General features: G+C 41.7%; 1 protein-coding gene across 8 annotated transcripts in view; it reads right to left on the bottom strand.

Annotated features, from left to right (window-relative positions):
* Positions 1–22,646, bottom strand: part of TDRD3 (tudor domain containing 3) — a 442,979-nt gene that overhangs the window by 214,784 nt on the left and 205,549 nt on the right. For all 8 annotated transcript variants that reach the window (XR_012159207.1, XR_012159206.1, XM_073346158.1 and 5 more), the window contains 5 exons: positions 13,481–13,552; positions 11,147–11,296; positions 10,214–10,354; positions 1,564–1,720; positions 1,042–1,167 (listed from right to left, as the gene is read on the bottom strand). Coding sequence is in view for 6 of the 8 variants with exons in the window: in XM_073346158.1 (XP_073202259.1) it covers positions 1,042–1,167; positions 1,564–1,720; positions 10,214–10,354; positions 11,147–11,296; positions 13,481–13,552 (646 nt within the window). In the remaining 2 variants the exon portion in view is untranslated. The remainder of the gene's footprint in view (positions 1–1,041; positions 1,168–1,563; positions 1,721–10,213; positions 10,355–11,146; positions 11,297–13,480; positions 13,553–22,646) is intronic.

Here is a 22,646-nt window from a genome sequence, read left to right as displayed (position 1 = left end):
GCCTGATAACATTATCTAATGGAATTTTTCCAACTATTAAAGAGAATGTCTTATACAGCAGAGGAACATGCCCGTTTGATAGTTGATGACAATCTAAATACCACACTCTGAGATGGAGCAGACATGGATCGACTGGGATGCTTGATCTTGCCCTTGTACTGGGTCAGAAGATTGGGACGGTCGAGATGGTAATCAGTGGGCAGGATGATATGTGCAGGAGATTGGGGAAGTGGTGTTACTAAATAGGTGTAGAGAGGCACTTACATCAGTGGGAGCCAAATTTAAGTGAAGACACTTCCACAGCTAGGTGGACACAAGCATCTTATATTCATCTAAATGTGGCTGAAGAGGAAGGAACTGAAACCCTATGAACCCAGAAGAAAAGGAAACTAGCCCTCTCATGAGAAAATAGTACTGTTTTCTTTGTGATAGTCAGGTCCCCTTTCTTGTAAGCATCTTTATTTCCTTTTACCTTCTGTCCCCCGCACTCTTAAGTGGTTTGGATATGCAGACCCACCTTGAGATAACCCAAGGCCTCGTTACTTCCAATCTGCTTCATGTCCACTCACCCATACTTCAGCAAAACCACACACTATTACCTCCACATCAGCCTTTTATCTAAGCAGTGTATTAAAAGAACTCACAGAAAATGATAATTTAACATTTTCATGGCTGTAGTGAGACGGAGTGGCCTCCCCCTGAGCCAGAGGGGGAGGGACGACCATGAACACACTACAATGGCAAACAGATAATGTAATATTTTCCATTAGATCCATGATGACGATGAAGTAATTAAGTCTTTTCCTATTAATAAACTTGTAACATCTCTTTATAACCAAGTGATAGTGAGAAAAGATGAATATACATTTTAATTGAACACCATACATACATGAAACATGAACAACCTGGATTTTCAGATGTTCTGACCTGACACAAATCTCAGTAACATCTATATAGAAGAAGGTGCTTAGCAACTTAGAAAAATTAGACCAGCGCTGTCTGATCTTGCTTCCACAGATCATTTTAATTTCAACAACATACCTTCTACTGTCAGAGTACCCATTTTGGACTCTAAGAAGTCAAACAGTGTGCTGGGTGCAGAAGGTCTGGCATTTCCTAGTTCCTCTTCATCTTCAGGTCTTAGTCGGCCTCTGCCCTTTCCTTTCCCTGTGGATATTACAAACAAATGACTTAGATTCAGACAAATCTACAGAAACTCTACATTTCTTTTTATTATAATTGTTTTTATAAAACAGCTGAAGCCATTAAACAGAAAAATATAATCAGATCCACAAATTACATGGATTATTTTCAATTAAGAACACTTAAGTGTGCGATTTTTAACTAGGAAACAATTATAGATATAATATACAGAGGTACTTTTCCAATATTCACTGTCAGGTCTTGAATTCATTACGACTCAGAGGAAAACATACATGCAATTATGCCCCTGCATATCTCCAAATACACTAACAAAGGCCACTATTATCTTTTTGTGCTTGTGGCACAAGATCCCCTATTATATAGACACTTTCGTCTAAAACACAGCTTTACAAGTTATACCTCTAGGTGGCGGTCCCTGGATAGGTTTCTGTTTACTGCTGTTCAGAAGAAAATTTAATGCTGCTTCTAGGCTGTTGCTATTATCCATAAGCGCCTGCCTTGCGGCTTCTTTACTGAAACCCATTTCTGTTATGTGCTTTAGAGCCTTTTCATCAACCTGTAATAAAAGATATACACAAAAGTAATCACAGGCTACAACACAGATTCCATAAAATACTAGGTTTGCTTGTAAATTGCATATTAATATTTAATTAAAACATTAATTTATTTTTCATGTATGATGATAAATACTTAGACAGGGCTATTTATAAAAATACTAACAAATAAGCTTTCATGGCTTCATGTAACTGACTAGAGTACACTGAGGAGACAGGAACAGATGGTAATTTTAGGAGATGGATTTTATGTGCTTTAGGAGGTTTCCTTTGATTTTTGGGTTTCGTTTTTTGGAGGGATTTTTGTTTTGTTTTTCTTTTTTGCTTTGATTTAATTTCAAATAGAAAACCAAAGAAATAATATTACATGATGTCAAACTCTGATTCCCATAGTTTAACTCTCACTCTATCAAACAAAGGAGTATCCTGACAGACAGCAGTATCTCTCCCCTTAGCAGGAAGAAAGAAGGCAAAAATATATCAAGCATAGTAATGGGCCAGCCTTTTGTGCTTGGTACAAACATTTCCAAAGCTATGACTGACAATGGCTGTGCAAAATCAGATTATACATTCTTCAAAATAGGGAGGTTAGATATATAATGAATAAAGGTCCTGCAGAATAAAACGGAAAGAAATACAAGTAATTTTCCTTCTTCAGAAATACATGACTTCTCATTCCCAATGATATGAAACATTCTGACAGAGAGCAAATATAGCTATCAGTGTACACATAGTAAAGGCGAAGGCCTTACATAATATTGCTGTTTGAAGTACCAAGCTGAAAAGTGAATCCTCCAATCCTCCATTTTGTTACATCTAATAAATGTGTAGTATGAGGAAAAGGTTCTAGCCTCACACACCTCCCTGTAAAAATGTCACACTTCTCTGCCTAAAAAAGGGGAAAGGGACAACCCTGTATTGGAACAAACATACCAGATAAACTGGACCATATCACTCAGTAGGTTCACAGTGCAGTGGATGTTTTAGAAATATTTTGGTATATGTGTCAAACATGAAAATTCAGTAATTCCTTAATGCAAAACTAAATAAAACCCAATTAAAAGAACACAATTAGTTTTGCTGAGAGATTAGTACAAGTTGTGCAACAACAAATGTAACCATGTGATCTTTTCATTATTACCCATTTTCTCCTATAGTCTGTTACTTTCACTAGTCTTGCTTCCAATTAGATGCATCCCAGTTACGGCATATGGGTTCTACTACAACACAAGTAGTAAACAACAGTATTTAAACATCAGCCATCTAGTTTGCAGATACAAATATCCAAATTCATTTCCAAAACCAAACTGGAGCATGCAAGAATAACTTCTAAAAAAGAATAAAGTATAGTTGACTGGGGATAAACAAACTCCTACACTTCTGGCTAAACTGATTCCACTTCCTTCATAATTCCTTCCGCATCCCCAAATAAACAAGTCCACCCAACAATATTCTTAGACTGAATGTCCACAAACCGAAGCACAGGACGATCACTAAATAAAAACACTTATAATTACTCATGTCCTCTGCAATGTCGTAGGAAGGATGGTCTATGTTAGTAACACTAAAGTGACATACGTACAATGCCCAGCTCAGCAACAGATTTCCCATGTGAGGCTGAACAAGTTAATCTAACTTGGGACTCAGTCTCTCATCTGTAAAATAGGCATAGTGCCTCCCTATCTTACAGGGGTGTGATGAGGATAAAATCCATTAACAACTAAAAGGCACACAGATAGTACAGTGACATGGGCCATGTAGGTGAGCATATCAGTAAAAAAAAGGCAGATTAGAATGCAGCTCTGCTGGAAAAAAAACAACAGTGCTGGTTTAGAATCCACTCCTTTAGTGCCAGCTGGAGGCTGCCCAGTATATCTGTTCTACTGTTCTGTCTCCCTTGCAGACAGACAAGGTGGATGAAGTAATATCTTTTACATAGTTGTCATAGAGAAGAAAGGATATTCTACCATGTACCAGTAGTGCAGCACCTCCTTTCGGAGTTGGAAATACTCAGTGTTCGTGTCTGCTGATGTATATGACAGCTACTGTTTTCACTAGGGAGCTAAGCAGCAGCCACAGGCTGCACTGTTGAGAGCTAATCTTGGACAAGACCATAATCTGAGACATGAGGGAAAGGCAATTTCCCAGAGACCCTCTTTGTCACATAGTCCTTATAACATTCAAGGTATCTCTTTCTTCTCTTATATATATATTGTACTAAAAGCTTCTCTCTCTTCCTCATTCTTATATATAAAGACCGGAATGAAAAATAAAAAAGTAAGATTAGAACAGGAGGGTCTGTGTTTTAAAGCTGAAGGAGGCAGAATGATTGACCTGAAAGTAAGTCATCTGGTACCGGTATAACAGCTATGACAGAAACTAGTTCATTGCTTCATAGTACACGAGGCAAAGATGTTGTGGTATCAGATTCCTTTATAGGATGTGGGAGAAGGTAACATAATGAAAGAAACCATCTTTGTTAAAGATTTCATTTCAAATAAACAACCATGCCTAATATTAGGGCTACAAAGGATAAAAGGAGCTGATTCTTCACTGTCTTGGGACCTTGAATAAACATTTACATTATCACACCACCACCAAATCAGAACACTGTTATATGCAGTGTTGTTGTAGCTGTGTTGGTCCCAGGATATTAGAGACAAAAGGCAGATGACATAATACCTTTTATTGGACCAACGTCTGTTGATGAGAGACAAGCTTTCGAGGTTACACAGATCTCTTCTTCAGGTCTGGTCCACACTACAGTTGATCTAAGTTACATAGACGTACCGCAGTCACAGCAATTAAATCACTTTTACATGTCCACACTACGTTCCTTGTGTCAGTGGTGCATGTCCTCACTAGCGGCGTTTGCATAGATGCAGAGAGCAGTGCACCCTGGGTAAGCAGCCCACTGTGCAACTCGCCACCATCTAGCGCAGGGTGTTTTGTAAAGGGTTTGCAATGCCTCCTGGGGGCAAACGAGACATGCAGGGGTGACTGGGAACATGATTTCCAGGTCCCATGATGGTGTGTTCTCCATCCCATAATTTTATCTACATCCGGTAATGTTTCGCACCTATTTTCGAAAGCCCCACAAATCTGCGCATCCACCATCTCTGTGAGAAGCCTGGTTCCTGCGTAGCTCTGCACTGTTGTGATGAGCATTGCAAACACACCGTGCCTGATCCTGCAGTATTTCCAGAGTCAGGAGAGGAGCCACATGGAAAATTGCGCCATGGAAAGAAACAATTCCAGGCTGTTGTTGGAAGTTGCAAAGCAGCTGCAGAAAGTGGAGTGTTGGTTCTGGGCCTGAGAAACAAGTACTGACTGGTGGGATCATACTGTTATGCAGGTATGGGATGACAAGCAGTGGCTGCAGAACTTTCGGATGCACAAGGCCACTTTCCTGGAACTGTGTGCAGAGCTCACCCCAGCCCTCCGCTGAAGTAACACCAAAATGAGAGTTGCACTGACGCTGAGGAAGCAAATGGCAATCACGGCATCGAAGCTTGAAGCAATGCCAGATTGCTACTGATCAGTCGGGAATCAATCTGGAGTTCGGAAAGTGTTCAGGGCCATTAATCACATCCTGCTACGAAGGATTGTGACTCTGGGGTATGTGCAGGACATACTGGATGGTTTGCTGCACTGGGGTTCTCAAACTGCACTGGGGTGATAAATGGCATGCATATCACTATTCTGGCATCAGACCACCTTGCTACAGAGTACATCAACAGAAATACTTTTCTATAGTATTGCAAGCACTGGAGGATCACCGAGGACATTTTACTGACATCAGTGCAGGATAGTCAGGGAAAGTGCATGACGCATGCATCTTTAAGAACAAAGGCCAGTACAGAAAGCTGCAAGCAGGGACTATTTTTCCAGACCAGAGGGTTACTATTGGGGATGTTGAAATGCCTATAGTGAATGTGGGAAACCCAGCCTACCCCCTTACTCCTGTGGCTCATGAAGCTGTTCACTGGCCACCTCGACAGCAGCAAGGAACGCTTCAACCATAGACTCAGCAGGTGCACAATGACAGCTGAAAGTGCCTTTGGCTGCTTGAAAGGCCGCTGTCACTGTCTACTCACAATATTAGACCTCAGTGAAAAAAATCCCCATGGTTATAACTGCCAGCTGTGCATTTCAGAATCTCTCTAAAGCAAGGGGGGAGAAGTTTCCAAGAGGGTGAAGGTGGAATGGCTGTCTGCTGATTTTGAGCTATATGATTTTGAGACACCAGAGCTATAAAAAGAGCTATTTGGATCAGGGAGTAAAGACCATTTTAATAAGGAGCCACAGTAATGTGTGTTACTGTTGTGTAGTGTGCCTGTTTTTTTTTTTTTTTTGCACCCCAGTATGAATCTTGTAAGGAGTGCTGTGCAAGTGGTAATATAACACTGCAAATGCCCCTATCACTATTAACTGTGAATGATGTCAGCCCCGGCCACCATATGTTGTGAACTAATGAATATGAATTAAGTTTCCATAAATAGAGTTTTATTCCAAACACATGCAAACAGACATTTATAACTGAATGAAACTTTATGAATACAGGGAAAAGAACTTTTGAAGGGGAAAGAACATTTCCATTTTGCAAACACATACACCAACTGTCTCTCTCAAAGGTTGGTGTATATGCGGCTGTGATGGTCCGTACTCTCCGTGGGGGTGGAGTGGTAGGGATAGTGCAACGGCCGCAGATGTCACGGGGAATGTGGGCGGAGGAAGTGTAGGGAAGTCCCAGAGTGCAGTTCTCTATGGGCTGCAGAGGGAGGCAATCATGGATTTTTTTGAGCCTGAAGGTCAACAAGCCTCTCCGGCATGTCTGACTGATGCTTCAGAAGTGCTATCATCTCCTGTGTCACATCATTCTCCTTTTTCCATGCTTTTCTCCTGTCCGCACTATCCCTGTCCATTCTGCCCACGAGCTTGATCCTCCAAGCCCTGTGCTCAGTACCCGCAGCACTAAAGGCTTGCAGGATCTCTTCGAACACATCATCCTGCGCCCTCTTCCTTATCTGGCTGAGTTACTCCACTGCTGTGGTTGGAAAGACCCTCAAGGCCACATTTCCAGCTGCAAAAAAATACAATGCACAGAGGTACTACTGTGAGTGTATTCACAAGATAAATGGAAACTTGGTATACTGAACTCACTCCCCTTGATCCACACAAGTTATAAGCATGACATTCTCACTTCTGCTTGGAATTCATAGAGTCCCAGACACGGCAAATATGGTGCGGAGAGGGAGGGGGCGAACTGGCACAGTAAGAGGGAGGGGAGCTCACAGACATGAGTATATGCAGCTAGGGTAATTAAACTGAATACTGGCACCATTTTCCACAGGCAGTGGTGACTTCAGCTGATATCTCATTCCTGAGAGTAACGGAGGCTGAAAGGGAGCTGCTCCTGCACGTGTCCAGCTGCAGACCGGGTCCATAGGCTGCTAGCCTGTGTGCTGCAATGATGCCTGCTGAGTGGTGTGGAAAAGTGTGGAAGAAATAAGGCAGCCATTCCCGGTAGTCTTCAATAGAGGATTGCAGAGTACCTCCAGGAAAGTTCCCTCGAGATCTCTATGGAGGATTCACAGGACATCTTGGTACACATAACAAACTGTTCTGCAGGGTCCCCTCTGCCTAACTGTACAGGGGAATGAGAAGCAGATAGCAACTCTACCTCTACTGGTTATTTCACTACGTCTTGTAGCATGGTAACAATGAGTAAATGAACAGATCATAAAGAAGTCCTGGCTCACTGAGTCATTGGATCCCGGGTTGCCTGTCCCCCATTCTCCTCCTCCTCTTCCTTGTCCAACACCTCGTCCTCAGGGTTCACTCCAGTAGCCTGTGACTGTGACTCCTCCCAAGTACACATGGGGCCCTTGTAGATGGTGATGGGTCACTGCCAAGGATGGCATGAAACTCTTTGTCAAAGTGGCATGTCTATAGTTCCACATCAGAGCAACTTGACTTCTGGTACACCTGCCACAGGGTCCTTGACTTTCACATGGCACTGCTGCATGTCCCTGTTGTAGATCTTCGCTCCCATGCCCCAAGTGATTTGCTCACAGATATTGACATTTCTGTGGTTGGATCAGAGCTATGTCTGCACAGCCTCTTTTCCCTATAGACCCAGGAGATCCATCACCTCTGGTGTACTCCAGGCAGGAACATGTCTGCAGTGTAGGGCCAGCACGGTCAGCCATGCAGTTGCTATGTGAGCTCTCCATGCTGAGCAAACAGGAAACGGAATTTCAAAAAATTCATGGGGCTTTAAAAGGAGAAGGGCATGTACCTGTATATCTGGCAGCGGAGCTTAAAATGGTGACCAGACCGGTCATGGAGTAGGGGGGCATTGTGGGACACTTCCTGGAGATCACTGAAGTTGATGTAATTGCGTTTCTAGACTGACACTGCATCACCCTATGTCAACCTAAGCACTACACCCCTCATGCAGTTGGAGTTGGTCATGTGAGGAAGGCAGAATATTATAACTTAACTTATGAAAAATTCCATTTTTTCAACTCCATATAAACAGCACCCTGTACTGTATCTGTGACATGTATCTCACATTAGGATATAAATGTAAGAAACACTTACCACATTAATGATCTCTGACTTTTTTTTTTTTTTTTTTTTAAGTCTTTAATTACATTTAGCATTTTTAAATCCAGTGCTGGAGGCAGCCATCTTGCTGAAAACAGATGGCATTTATGACACACACGGTCTAAAAATCCTATTAAACAGTTACTTTAAACCAGTCTCTAACCTGCTTTATCAATGGTTTTAACAGTTGGAAGAAAAACTAGACATACACAATATTTTTATATTATTAAGCAATTATTAAAGCAGGTCAAGCTAGTTTACTGTCTCTTCTATGGTGCTACCCCATTGTCACAAATGACACCGCTTTCCAGCAAGATGTCTGCCTCCAGCACTAAAACACAAAATGTCAATTGCAATTACATACTTAAAAATATCTTTCATGGTTTGTTCATAGCGAAAAACATTTCTAACCTTATGAACTTATAGACCATCGGACTGAGCAAAATAGATGCAGGGTTTTTTTAAGGACTGTTTGTATATACTATCAATTTTGCTCAGTGGAGTGTTCTGAAAGTTCACATAACTAATAACACTTCTGTCATAAATATAAAGGGAAGGGTAAACACCTTTAAAATCCCTCCTGGCCAGAGGAAAAACCCTTTCACCTGTAAAGGGTTAAGAAGCTAGGATAACCTCACTGGAACCTGACCAAAATGACCAATGAGGAGACAAGATACTTTCAAAGCTGGAGGGGGGGAGAAACAAAGGTTCTCTCTGTCTGTGTGATGTTTTTGCCGGGAACAGAAAAAGAATGGAGTCTTAGAACTTAGTAAGTAATCTAGCTAGATATGTGTTAGATTCTGTTTTGTTTAAATGGCTGATAAAATAAACCTTGCTGAATGGAATGTATATTCCTGTTTTTGGGTCTTTTTGTAACTTAAGATTTTGCCTAAAGGGATTCTCTATGTTTTGAATCTGATTACCTCGTAAGGTATTTACCATCCTGATTTTACAGAGGTGATTCTTTTACTTTTTCCTCAATTAAAATTCTTCTTTTAAGAACCTGATTGCTTTTTCATTGTTCTTGAGATCCAATGGTTTGGGTTTGTGTTCCCCTATGCAAATTGGTGAGGATTTTTATCAAGCCTTCCCCAGGAAAGGGGGTGTAGGGTTAGGGGAGGGCAAAAGGTAAAATAGTTTGTACCTTGGGGAAGTTTTAACCTAAGCTGGTAAAAATAAGCTTAGGGGGTTTTCATGCAGGTTCCCACATCTGTACCCCAGAGTTCAGAGTGGGGAAGGAACCTTGACAACTTCTCACCAAGTAACTGTGATATAGATTTGAAAATATTGTTTTGAATTAAAATGGATAGTTCTGAGCCTCCTGCCAGCGGCCCCCATCTTACAAAACGAGAGACATTATTTGTGACCCAGACAGCATGGGGTTCCAGGATGAGAATTAACAGGAGTTTCCCTCTTTTATTACCAGCTAAAATAGCAGAAGCAGTACTTCACTGCATGGTTTAAACACGAAACAGTAAGCATATTCTTTTGATGATAAACTAATACTAATCCAGAAGGAAAATAGTCTTAAAATGTGATATAAAATTGCCATTGATAATAACAGTTAAGTTACTTCAACTTGCAAACTGCTGCATTTATTTTAAAATTCAAGAGAGAAAAATATTACTGTAATGAGCCTATCACACAAACGTTACAATTTTTTGTTTTGTGAGAGTTTCTACTCAGTTGCAATATACAGCCTGATTAATTGTATCCTCCATGAGTTAGGTATTCCATGAAAATAAACCAATCTCAACAGAGAGTAAAATACAGAAATCTATACAACCTTTTAGAGAAACTGAAGGAAAATCCACTCTCTCATAGTTTTTAGTCTACATGTCAAATACTGATATTTAAGGTTCCATTTAGATCCTCAGCCTTACCAGTTCACGATAGACACCTTCATTTTTCCCCTCAGGTTTTGTTATCTTTTCTTTCTGGAACACTTCCCTGTTTCGATTCCCTCCAGCACTCACATTAAGATTGCTTCTAGTACTGCCACCGCCTCCTCCAAATGTCTTGGTCTTTAGATAAGAAGGGAAAAAACCTTCAGTGAACAACACAATTAGGAAAATAACCTTTAAGATGCTACAGAAAAATGCAGTAAATCTCAGGTACCTAAATGTTTATCGTTATCCTTTATATAGACAAATAAAATGTTAATTTCCATAAAATAACAGAGTAATTTACTAGCTAGAATTTCCCTTCTCCCCTATGTCCAAGCGAGGCTGTAAAAACAGTGATATAATTTTAAGTTTTATGAGTTACTGTGAGGCAAATCATAAAAATAAAATTAAATGGAAAAGTGTAAGGAAGGATATAAAATAACCCAAGGATTAAACATGTTAAGTTCCATACAATTCAACATTACCGAACATAATGAATCAAAGTTTTTTGGGAGTTGGAAATAGTGGTTGAATTTAATACCATTACCTTAATCTCAGCATCAAAATAGCTTCAATACAGGCCACCGAGTAAGCAAGTTTTGCTTACTCAAATTGTACTGTCTGCATAAAGCAAAACTGAATTATAAAATTCATCATATTTTAGCAGACTTGGTTAGGTCAAAATTAGATCCAAAGAAAATATTCTGTGGTCAGTCTACATCATATTACCTCTTTAGAAAAATAAAAAATCTAAGGCAATGAGTCTTTGAAAATATGATGTGTGTTCTCCCTTTTCTAAATATTTGGAAGACAAAGGAACTTACGAAAACAGACACCATAATGTGACTCACATTAAGGAAATAAATACTTGAAAAAACTAAAATAATGAAGTACAATAAGTAAAATACTGTAGCAAATGTATATTCTAACCTCCTTGCTCTTTGCTACTTCTGCAATAGCAGCTGTTCTCTGTTTTTCAAATTCATCATTGTCTCCAACAGGCTTAGCAGTGCTCATCATTTGCAGAGTCTTTCTCTGATCAAGTTCCCTGCTGTCCACTTGCACAGAAGACACACATTTCTGTAACACAAAAGCAGTATTACAGAAATTTACTCTCTCCTTTCTATTTTCAGTTACAGAACAAAATATTCATATTTCATTAGAGTATTAACTTTTGAAAAGAGTTAATCACAAAAAATATACAGTTAGGACAACTAAACATCTTGGTTTACAACATATGTCTGGTCCATGGGAGAAAGTGGCTTTCAAACTTTCACCTCTAGTAAAGGAGGAGGGGATCAAAATTTTGGCACACAGTCTAACCCTCCAAGGATGGAAGATCCAGTTGCCAGGGAAATGTGGCAAGAAAAATTATAAGGGGAAGTTTTCAAAAGCCAAAGTTAAAATTTTTGAACTTGGCTCACAGGCGCTAGCTATAAATTCATTAGGTAAACCTCTAAATAAAAATGATCATCAGAGGTATTAAAGCAAATCCCATTGTCTTCTGTGTGAGTTGGGGATGCACAACACCTCTAAAATCTATTAAGTGTTTAACTTTAGGCACCCCTAAAGTTGTATATTTTGGCTCACATACACACCAGATATCTGATAGTGGAGCAGCATTTTGTATTTGCCAACCACTTAGAGTTATCGGGTCTCAAAGATAACTAGTGTTGAACAATTCCCTGGATGATGGGTTGATCAAGTTCAGTACTTTGGCAGGTATCCAAGGATCCACCAGTATCATCACATGATTGATTGCAGGAGTTACTAGGGATCTTAATAAATAACCTGAAGTCCAAGCCTGCTCCTGTGAAATATCTGGAATTCACAGAGACACAACTAGATACTATTTATTTTATTTTTAGGGGTCCAAGATATTGTGGTCTGAACAGAAATAATTAAGCAGTCAGCCAGAGACATGGCTACAGGGCAAACTGTGCCTCAGACCTCTTTTTAGTCCCCCTCAAATGCATCTCTTAGGTGACAGACCGGGCCTTCTGCACCTAATTCTGGGTGGAACCTCACGTTTGACCACTTACAGACTAGATCTCTAGGCTGCAGTCCCACTGGCTCATAACTACGTTAACAATCCAATTTTGGCTCCTGTAAGAGTTTCCATTTGGGAGCCAGTGAAAGCGTATATTAACAGTGACACAAAGCAGTGTCTTCAAAACAAAGCATTATATGTTCATTCCTCAAAGGCATAAAGCATTTTCCTAAATGAGTTAATAGAATGAAAGATCTGATGTGCTCTTCCTTCTAAAAATTTAGCCTATCAGTAGCTCTGGGAGGTGCAGATTACTCACATCAGTGAACCTGTCCCACTCACAGCATACTCCCCCTATCTCTGCCAATCTGGGTGTCAGCTTCCATGTGCTCACAACCCATTCTCACACTCCTCTTTCCCAAGGACAGCATTTTTTCTTATATTTAGGATTCCCTTTGATCTTAGGCTCAGCCTAAGAATAGACCATCCAAGCCTGGATGAGTCATTTGGGGTATTCCCCAATAAAAAGCTTTTCCTTGGTTTCCTCCAGGACTCTCATGTGTGTCATTGTTTCATTTTCCATTGGTTTCTCCCTTAACTGTCTCTTTTAATTTAACTCTTGGCAGTTAGGCAGGCTAATATCAGAGATAACTGCAGGGCATATGATAGTCATAAAAATAATACACAATTTCCTCATTGTCCACAGCCAGTATTATCTTGGACAATGTATTGAATGTTAGCCTTGATATCTGCCATGGTGTCTATGGCAAAATGTTTCAGTTACTTATAAAGGATCAGAGCCTGACACCCCTGACTTCAATCTACCAAGGTCAAATATACTGAAAAGTAATCTCTCTTTCCCACACACACTTTCAATAGCCATTAGATTGCATTTTAAGTTATTTTCAGGGTGTTTTGGGATTTTATTTTTTTTTAATTGTAAAGGGACAATTTTGATCATGACTTGAAATCTATGAGGTGTTGGAATCAGCAATATTCCGAATTATCTAAAGAATCAATTTGCCACAGTGGTAAGCATTTAACTAACATTTTGAAAACACGTAAAAAAGTGCGTTATCTTGAAAAATCAAAAAGAATGTATTAAAATAAAGATTTCACATTTCCTATTAGTTAGGAAAATAGTCACTCTATCCATTCTAACAATAGAACTTCTAGTCATTATGATTTTAAAATTATTTTACAAAATATTAATCCTGATTACATCTATACCAAGGTCAAAAGTGTAAAAAAAAAAAAAAAAAAGACTACTATACCTGCCCAAATGGCACAAAAGGGGGTGGTCCACCTTCTGTTCCAATGTTACTTCTATTGTGTTTTGATAAACTCTGTAAAATTTAAAAAAACAGCTTTTGATTAACAAGTTGCAAATGAAAACATGGCAAGGTTATCTGACAAACGTCTCAGTATTTTAGGAAGTCAATGGAAGTAGCAAGATAAAAAATTCCTGAACATTATAAAAATGTTTCCTTTATGCCTTTTATCAACCTCAAACAGGAAAGGCCCTTTACTATCAATATCACTTAGATAAGGTAAATTTTTTCAAAAGCAAAGTCCTTCACAACATAAGAATTAGCTAGTCGTTCAGTAGCAACCTATGCACTGTATCCTAAAACAGAGAGATGAAGCTAGAATATGAAAAGAGTGGCAGCTGATATACCTCACTGCTAACCCTCTGATGTAGATTTCTGAAACCACAATCATACCAGATGTGTAACTTACCACCTCTTCACCCCCAAGTTCAACACCAACCCACACCTAATTTCAGGAAAAGGAAAGACTCGAGTGAGAAATACAAATTGACACTAACGCAGCTTCCAAGCTGTGCATACATTATCTGATCTTCAGCATACCATATAAAAAGAAAAAGCTGTCTAACTTAATAGGGAACACTTGCTGGAAAGGGTATTTATTTTACTGCACCACAAAGCAGTACAGGGTGTTTAGTAACTGAAAAATTAAATTTTTGATAACTATTTTCTGTACATGAGCTATAAAAATAAATTAATATAAACTGAGCAGTCTGTAGATTTTTTTAGGGTAAACACCAAATGTTAATGAAATAATATGAAATGATGTAATCTGAAGTGAACAGTCAATTATTTCACTTTCATTCATTCCAAAAAATTATTTAGAAATCAGTACTATAATCACTACTATACTACTTTGATCTAATTTAGGTTGCTGAGTTTTGTGTGGGGTTCTAGGTGGTTTTGGTGTCCTGTCATATGCAGGAGGTCAGACTACATGATCTGGTGGTCCCCTCCGGCATCAATCTCTATGACTCTATATTTCTAACACTTACATTAAGAATTTACTACTATAATTATTCATTTAGTTCTGACAAAAATGTACAATGTACAAAAGGGGCTTGTCTGTCCAGAGCTCATTGAAGGATCAGGGCCTATTCTGTTCTGCATCTCTCCGGTTGACGCTATTCCATTTTGTATAAATATTTAAATATTCACTCGGCCAAAGATAGAGAGTGAGAACAACTCTATAGCCTGATGATTAAGACACTCAGCTAGGCGGAAGAAGGTGTGGATTCAAATCCCTTCTCTGAATCAGACAGAGAGAAGATTAGTTTTGGGTCAACCAAAACTGCATTTTTCAGAGAACTGACTACTTGTTTGAAAAATTTCACCTAGCTCTAATAGCTATGCCAGCAGAAAGTCATAGTGTAGACCTAGCCTCATCATATAAACTTAGAGAAGTCATAACTTCTCTGTATTTCAGTTTGCCCATCATTAAAATGCAAATACTATCTGCCTTGTTGAGTTTGTGAATTAATATGTATAAAGTGCTTTGAGATCCTTGAGTGGAAGACATTACTGTGCGCAAAGTAATAAGGCTAGTCTACACTGAAAACTTACATCAGCACAGCTATATCTCTCAAGGGTTTGAAAAATCCACGGTTTTGAGAGAGACAGCTATGTTGACCTAACCCTTGTTGTAGACAGCATTAAGTTGATGGAAGAATTCTTCCACTGACCTAGCTACCCCCGCCTTTCAGGGAAGTGGATTACCTACAGCGATCGGGAAATCCTACAGTCACTGTAGTGAGTGTCTACGCTGAAGCGCTGTAGCATTTTAAGTGTCGACACAGCCTTATACAGCCCCACCTTCTCCCTACTTCCAAATAAATTACAGCAGAGGCTTGACTATACTCAGCTACAAACTTAGCAGAAACAAGAAAGCTCTAGAAGAGGGGCAAATGTATATTTCAGGAAAAGAACTGTTTTCATAAAACGAGAGATTTAAAAGACTACTTAGTTTAAAAAGGACACACATGAGAAGAAATAATAGACATATACCAATAAACAGTAGCTATATAGATGTTTACACTATGCTCTCATCAACATAATATCGAACATAAATGGACATTCCTATATGCCCTTTCCAAGAACACAAAAATAACAAGGCTTTGAAAGCCATAAGACTAGTATAATTTAAAACAGTAAAAAGAAAATTACACAGTATCTTGCATAAAAAATTATTTATATGGGGCCTTTCATGAGCGTTTAAAAATTACTATCTATATAAAATATTTAATTTCATCCTCAAAGCAATTCAGCCACTTCTGGGGTGAATTGCGACAGTGGTTTTAATAGTGCTAACAATACTACAAAATATCAAGGAATAGGAATTAGCCACTTCCCCCTTCTTCTTATGGGCCTGCTTCAGGAAAGCATTCCTGTTCATGAAAGCACTAAAGAACATGCTAAATGTTAAGCACTTATTTCAGTGCTTTAATAAATCAGGGCCATAAGGAGTGTCTGTGAAAAAAACTGATCCAAGATATATCACTGAAGTAAATAAGTTTAGTGAGATTCACAAAAGGATTATTCATTTATAGGAATAAAAATAGTTCATGTGGTTACATTGGCTAAGATACAATTACAAGGACTATAAATACTATAATTACTTCTGATTAAGATGATCTTCTGGGAACAAAAGAAATACCACCCCAATGGTAAATAACTTCACAATTAAGTGAAATATAGGACTTTGACTCTCTCATCTGAGGCATGCGATATTGGCTATTGCAATAGGCAGAATATTAGAAGAAATAGATCTGCTCCATTATGGAACTTACTTTGGAAATTGATGAAACTCCCTCCTGCATATATGGAATATCAAACTGACAACACACACAATTATTTTAAAAACAAAATTGCTGACCTGTAACTGGAGATTCTTTGGGATGTGTGGTTCCCATCTGTATTCCACTGAGGGGTTTTGCACATGCGCCATGCATCAGGAGCCAGAGCTTTTGAAAGTAGTACTGTTCGGAGGTAGGTAAATGTATGGCTCGATTGAGGTGGAACTGGGAAATCACCTTGGGTAGAAACTTGGGGTGAAGGCAGAGAGAGACCTGGTCATTACGGAAAGTCATGAAGAGCGGGTTAGCCACCATGGCTCCCAGTTTGCCAATCCTCCTAGACAATGTAATGGTGATGAGGAAAGCAACATTCATAAAAAAGATAGAGAGAAGGAGACCATAGGTTTGAAGGTGGTGGTCATCAATGAGGTGAAGACGAGGTTAAGGTCCCATTAGGGGACAATAGGCTGAAGCGGGGGAGGGGTATTTTCAAAAAAGGCCCTTCCAGGATCATACAGGTAGGGGGTGGGCAAAAACGGATTGACCATCCACCAGTGGGTGAAAAGAGCTAAATGGCAGCTGAATACACCTTGATGGAATTGAGGGCCAGCCTTGAGTCCCTCAGAAAGAGTAAATAATCCAAGAGTATTGGGATGCCACTCTGGAGACAAGGCCCTGTCATGTAGCCCAGGAAATGAAATGCGTCCATTTGACTCAATACAGGCATCTTGTGGAATCTTGTGGAAGTGCAAGCTGGTCTCCATATTGGAAGAGAAGATTGAAGGCCTGAAGCAACAGATAACGACCCTGCGTTGCATACGAGAAACTGAGGATTTTCTAGACAAAACTCAGGATAGGCTTCTAGGGGCACAAAGCTCTAAAGATATAGAGCAGGTTGCACAGAGGAGCCAAGAGGCCAGTGAAGAAGCTTGGCAACATGTGACCTCCAGAAGAGGTAAGCGGAATGTCCGGGTTCCAGTAACACAGACACAGGTAACTAACCGCTTTCATGTTCTCTCCACAGGTACTGTTGCGGAGAGTGGACCAGATGATATGTCTGGGGCGAGAAAGCAGAAGGAGACTCCGCTGGTTGGAAGGCATGAGATGCGATGTCCTGAGGTTGGGGGTTCCACGACCACCACTCCCAAGAGGAGAAGGCGGGTGGTGGTGGTCGGGGACTCTCTCCTCCGGGGGACTGAGTCATCTATCTGCCGCCCTGACCGGGAAAACCGAGAAGTCTGCTGCTTGCCAGGGGCTAAGATTCGCGATGTGACGGAGAGACTGCCGAAACTCATCAAGCCCTCGGATCGCTGCCCCTTCCTGCTTCTCCACGTGGGCACCAATGATACTGCCAAGAATGACCTTGAGCGGATCACTGCGGACTACGTGGCTCTGGGAAGAAGGATAAAGGAGTTGGAGGCGCAAGTGGTGTTTTCGTCCATCCTCCCCGTGGAAGGAAAAGGCCTGGGTAGGGACCGTCGAATCGTGGAAGTCAACGAATGGCTACGCAGGTGGTGTCGGAGAGAAGGTTTTGGATTCTTTGACCATGGGATGGTGTTCCATGAAGGAGGAGTGCTGGGCAGAGACGGGCTCCATCTTACGAAGAGAGGGAAGAGCATCTTTGCCAGCAGGCTGGCTAACCTAGTGAGGAGGGCTTTAAACTAGGTTCACCGGGGGAAGGAGACCAAAGCCCTGAGGTAAGTGGGAAAGCGGGATACCGGGAGGAAGCACAGGCAGGAATGTCTGTGAGGGGAGGGCTCCTGCCTCATACTGGGAATGAGGGGCGATCAACAGGTTATCTCAAGTGCTTATATACAAATGCACAAAGCCTTGGAAACAAGCAGGGAGAACTGGAGGTCCTGGTGATGTCAAGGAACTATGACGTGATTGGAATAACAGAGACTTGGTGGGATAACTCACATGACTGGAGTACTGTCATGGATGGTTATAAACTGTTCAGGAAGGACAGGCAGGGCAGAAAAGGTGGGGGCGTAGCACTGTATGTAAGGATCAGTATGACTGCTCAGAGCTCTGGTACGAAACTGTAGAAAAACCTGAGTGTCTCTGGATTAAGTTTAGAAGTGTGTGCAACAAGAGTGATGTAGTGGTGGGAGTCTGCTATAGACCACCGGACCAGGGGGAAGAGGTAGATGAGGCTTTCTTCCGGCAACTCACGGAAGCTACTAGATCGCATGCCCTGATTCTCATGGGTGACTTTAATTTTCCTGATATCTGCTGGGAGAGCAATACAGCGGTGCATAGACAATCCAGGAAGTTTTTGGAAAGCGTAGGGGACAATTTCCTGGCGCAAGTGCTAGAGGACACAACTAGGGGGGGGCGCTTTTCTTGACCTGCTGCTCACAAACTGGGTAGAATTAGTGGGGGAAGCAAAAGTGGATGGGAATCTGGGAGGCAGTGACCATGAGTTGGTTGAGTTCAGGATCCTGACGCAGGGAAGAAAGGTAAGCAGCAGGATACGGACCCTGGACTTCAGGAAAGCAGACTTCGACTCCCTCAGGGAACGGATGGCCAGGATCCCCTGGGGGACTAACTTGAAGGGGAAAGGAGTCCAGGAGAGCTGGCTGTATTTCAAGGAATCCCTGTTGAGGTTACAGGGACAAACCATCCCGATGAGTCGAAAGAATAGTAAATATGGCAGGCGACCAGCTTGGCTTAATAGTGAAATCCTAGCTGATCTTAAACATAAAAAAGAAGCTTACAAGAAGTGTAAGGTTGGACATATGCCCAGGGAAGAGTATAAAAATATTGCTCGGGCATGTAGGAATGATATCAGGAGGGCCAAATTGCACCTGGAGCTGCAGCTAGCAAGAGATGTCAAGAGTAACAAGAAGAGTTTCTTCAGGTATGTTGGCAACAAGAAGAAAGCCAAGGAAAGTGTGGGCCCCTTACTGAATTAGGGAGGTAACCTAGTGACAGAGGATGTGGAAAAAGCTAATGTACTCAATGCTTTTTTTGCCTCTGTCTTCACTAACAAGGTCAGCTCCCAGACTGCTGCGCTGGGCATCACAAAATGGGGAAGAGATGGCCAGCCCTCTGTGGAGATAGAGGTGGTTAGGGACTATTTAGAAAAGCTGGATGTGCACAAGTCCATGGGGCCGGACGAGTTGCATCCGAGAGTGCTGAAGGAATTGGCGGCTGTGATTGCAGAGCCATTGGCCATTATCTTTGAAAACTCGTGGCGAACCGGGGAAGTCCCGGATGACTGGAAAAAGGCTAATGTAGTGCCAATCTTTAAAAAAGGGAAGAAGGAGGATCCTGGGAACTACAGGCCAGTCAGCCTCACCTCAGTCCCTGGAAAAATCATGGAGCAGGTCCTCAAAGAATCAATCCTGAAGCACTTGCATGAGAGGAAGGTGATCAGGAACAGCCAGTATGGATTCACCAAGGGAAGGTCATGCCTGACTAATCTAATCGCCTTTTATGATGAGATTACTGGTTCTGTGGATGAAGGGAAAGCAGTGGATGTATTGTTTCTTGACTTTAGCAAAGCTTTTGACACGGTCTCCCACAGTATTCTTGTCAGCAAGTTAAGGAAGTATGGGCTGGATGAATGCACTATAAGGTGGGTAGAAAGCTGGCTAGATTGTCGGGCTCAACGGGTAGTGATCAATGGCTCCATGTCTAGTTGGCAGCCGGTGTCAAGTGGAGTGCCCCAAGGGTTGGTCCTGGGGCCGGTTTTGTTCAATATCTTCATAAATGATCTGGAGGATGGTGTGGATTGCACTCTCAGCAAATTTGCGGATGATACTAAACTGGGAGGAGTGGTAGATACGCTGGAGGAGAGGGATAGGATACAGAAGGACCTAGACCAATTGGAGGATTGGGCCAAAAGAAATCTGATGAGGTTCAATAAGGATAAGTGCAGGGTCCTGCACTTAGGATGGAAGAATCCAATGCGCCGCTACAGACTAGGGACCGAATGGCTAGGCAGCAGTTCTGCGGAAAAGGACCTAGGGGTGACAGTGGACGAGAAGCTGGATATGAGTCAGCAGTGTGCCCTTGTTGCCAAGAAGGCCAATGGCATTTTGGGATGTATAAGTAGGGGCATAGCGAGCAGATCGAGGGACGTGATCGTTCCCCTCTATTCGACATTGGTGAGGCCTCATCTGGAGTACTGTGTCCAGTTTTGGGCCCCACACTACAAGAAGGATGTGGATAAATTGGAGAGAGTCCAGCGAAGGGCAACAAAAATGATTAGGGGACTGGAACACATGAGTTATGAGGAGAGGCTGAGGGAGCTGGGATTGTTTAGCCTGCAGAAGAGAAGAATGAGGGGGGATTTGATAGCTGCTTTCAACTACCTGAAAGGGGGTTCCAAAGAGGATGGCTCTAGACTGTTCTCAATGGTAGCAGATGACAGAACGAGGAGTAATGGTCTCAAGTTGCAGTGGGGGAGGTTTAGATTGGATATTCGGAAAAACTTTTTCACTAAGAGGGTGGTGAAACACTGGAATGCGTTACCTAGGAAGGTGGTAGAATCTTCTTCCTTAGAGGTTTTTAAGGTCAGGCTTGACAAAGCCGTGGCTGGGATGATTTAATTGGGGATTGGTCCTGCTTTGAGCAGGGGGGTTGGACTAGATGACCTCCTGAGGTCCCTTCCAACCCTGATATTCTATGATCTTTCCTGCTACTTGAAAGGACATCTTGCACTGCCAGAGAGCACTCCTGAGCTAGTGGTGGTGTCCATCCAAAAACCAAGCCATTAGTTGAACAGTGTGCAGGTTGGAAGTCTGAATATGCTATTGTGTTGAGTCAGTAGCGCCGGGAATGCCTGAAGTGCGAGTGAAGGGTGCTTTGAAATGCAGAGGAGAAGCAGGAGGCAGAATTGGTGAGGCCAGAAAAGGGAGATCAGAATGGTTGTTGCTTTCTCTCATTTGATTTTATGGATTATTCATGCTATGAGGGTAAGGCGAGGAAGGCAGAGTTCATGCTGCCTGACCAATCAATGACTAGGGCATCCCCCTGTGATTGGGCTCCAATTCCTCCCTTTGAACAATCCTGGTTATATTTGGTGGTGTTGTGGGATTTGAAAAGATCACTTGCTGGGGTTCCCATCAGCCAAAGATGTCTGCCATTACAGAGTCATGCAATTCCCATATGTGGTTGGTTGCAAAGTTTCTGTGAGAGCATCAGCAATCACATTCTGGGTGCCAGTCAGTTAGGTTGCTGTCAAAACAATTTTGTGCATAATGCACCATTCACACAGGCATATAGCTTCCGTATACAGAGCTCGGGATTTTGTTTCCCCCTTGCTTGTTTATATAGAAGACTGCAGTAGTGTTGTCTGATATGGCAAGTACATATCAGTCCTGGATGTTTGGCAAAAATGCCTGGCAAACTTTGCATACTGCCCGGAGTTCCAATATGTTTATGTGCATCCGGAACTCCCATGTTGTTCAGGTGCCTTGTGTCATGCAGTCACCCATGAGGGACGCATCCATTATGATGGTCATGGTGGTTGCGGATGGGAGGAAGGTCATTCCCGAATAGACTTATACTGGGTTCATCCACCCTTGTAATGAGGAGAGAATTCTGGTGGCATGCATACCAGAGTGTGAATAGGTTGATGCATGGATGAGTAGATCCTTTGTAGCCAGAGTTGAAGGTGGTGCAGATAAATGTGAGCGAAGGGCGTGACGTATGTGCAGGTCATCATATGTCCCAAGAGAGCGAGGCATATTTTGGCCATAGGAAGGATTGGAAGTCACCAACGTATTTAGTTCCCTTATTGTATGGAATCTTTCCCATGGTAGATAAGTTTGTGTGGAAGTCTCATCTATGCAAGCTCCTATGAACTCCAGGGATTGTGTTATGGCATAAAGTTGATTATTCGATGTTGACACTGGGCCCCAGAGAGAAGAGGGGTAGAAGCAGTTGGGACATCAATTCCTGTGTCTTTTCTTTGACTGTGGTGCTATGAGCCAGTCATCCAGATAGCGAAAAATGAGGATCCTGTCACGTCTGAGATAAGCTGCCACCACTGAGAAAACTTGTGAACACTCGTGGGGCAGTGGTAAGTCAAACAGTAGAACCCTGTACTGAAAAAGCTGAGGTCCCACCTTGAACCTCAGGAACCTTCTGTTTGTCAGGTGTATATCAATATGGAAGTAGGCATCCTGCATATCGAAAGCTGTAAACCATATGCCTTTTTCTAGGGAGGGAATGATTGTTGCAAGTGTGACCATGCAGAATCTTGGTTTGGAAATCGAACAGATGAGGCATCAAAGATCCAATATCAGTGCCCATCCCCCATTTGGGGGGTGGGAGGGGAGAGAGACTAGGAAGTAGCTCAAGTAGAA

This window comes from Lepidochelys kempii, chromosome 1 (genome assembly GCF_965140265.1).
Source record: "Lepidochelys kempii isolate rLepKem1 chromosome 1, rLepKem1.hap2, whole genome shotgun sequence".
NCBI lineage: Eukaryota > Metazoa > Chordata > Testudines > Cheloniidae > Lepidochelys > Lepidochelys kempii.
This window is presented reverse-complemented; position numbering and strand designations above follow the sequence as displayed.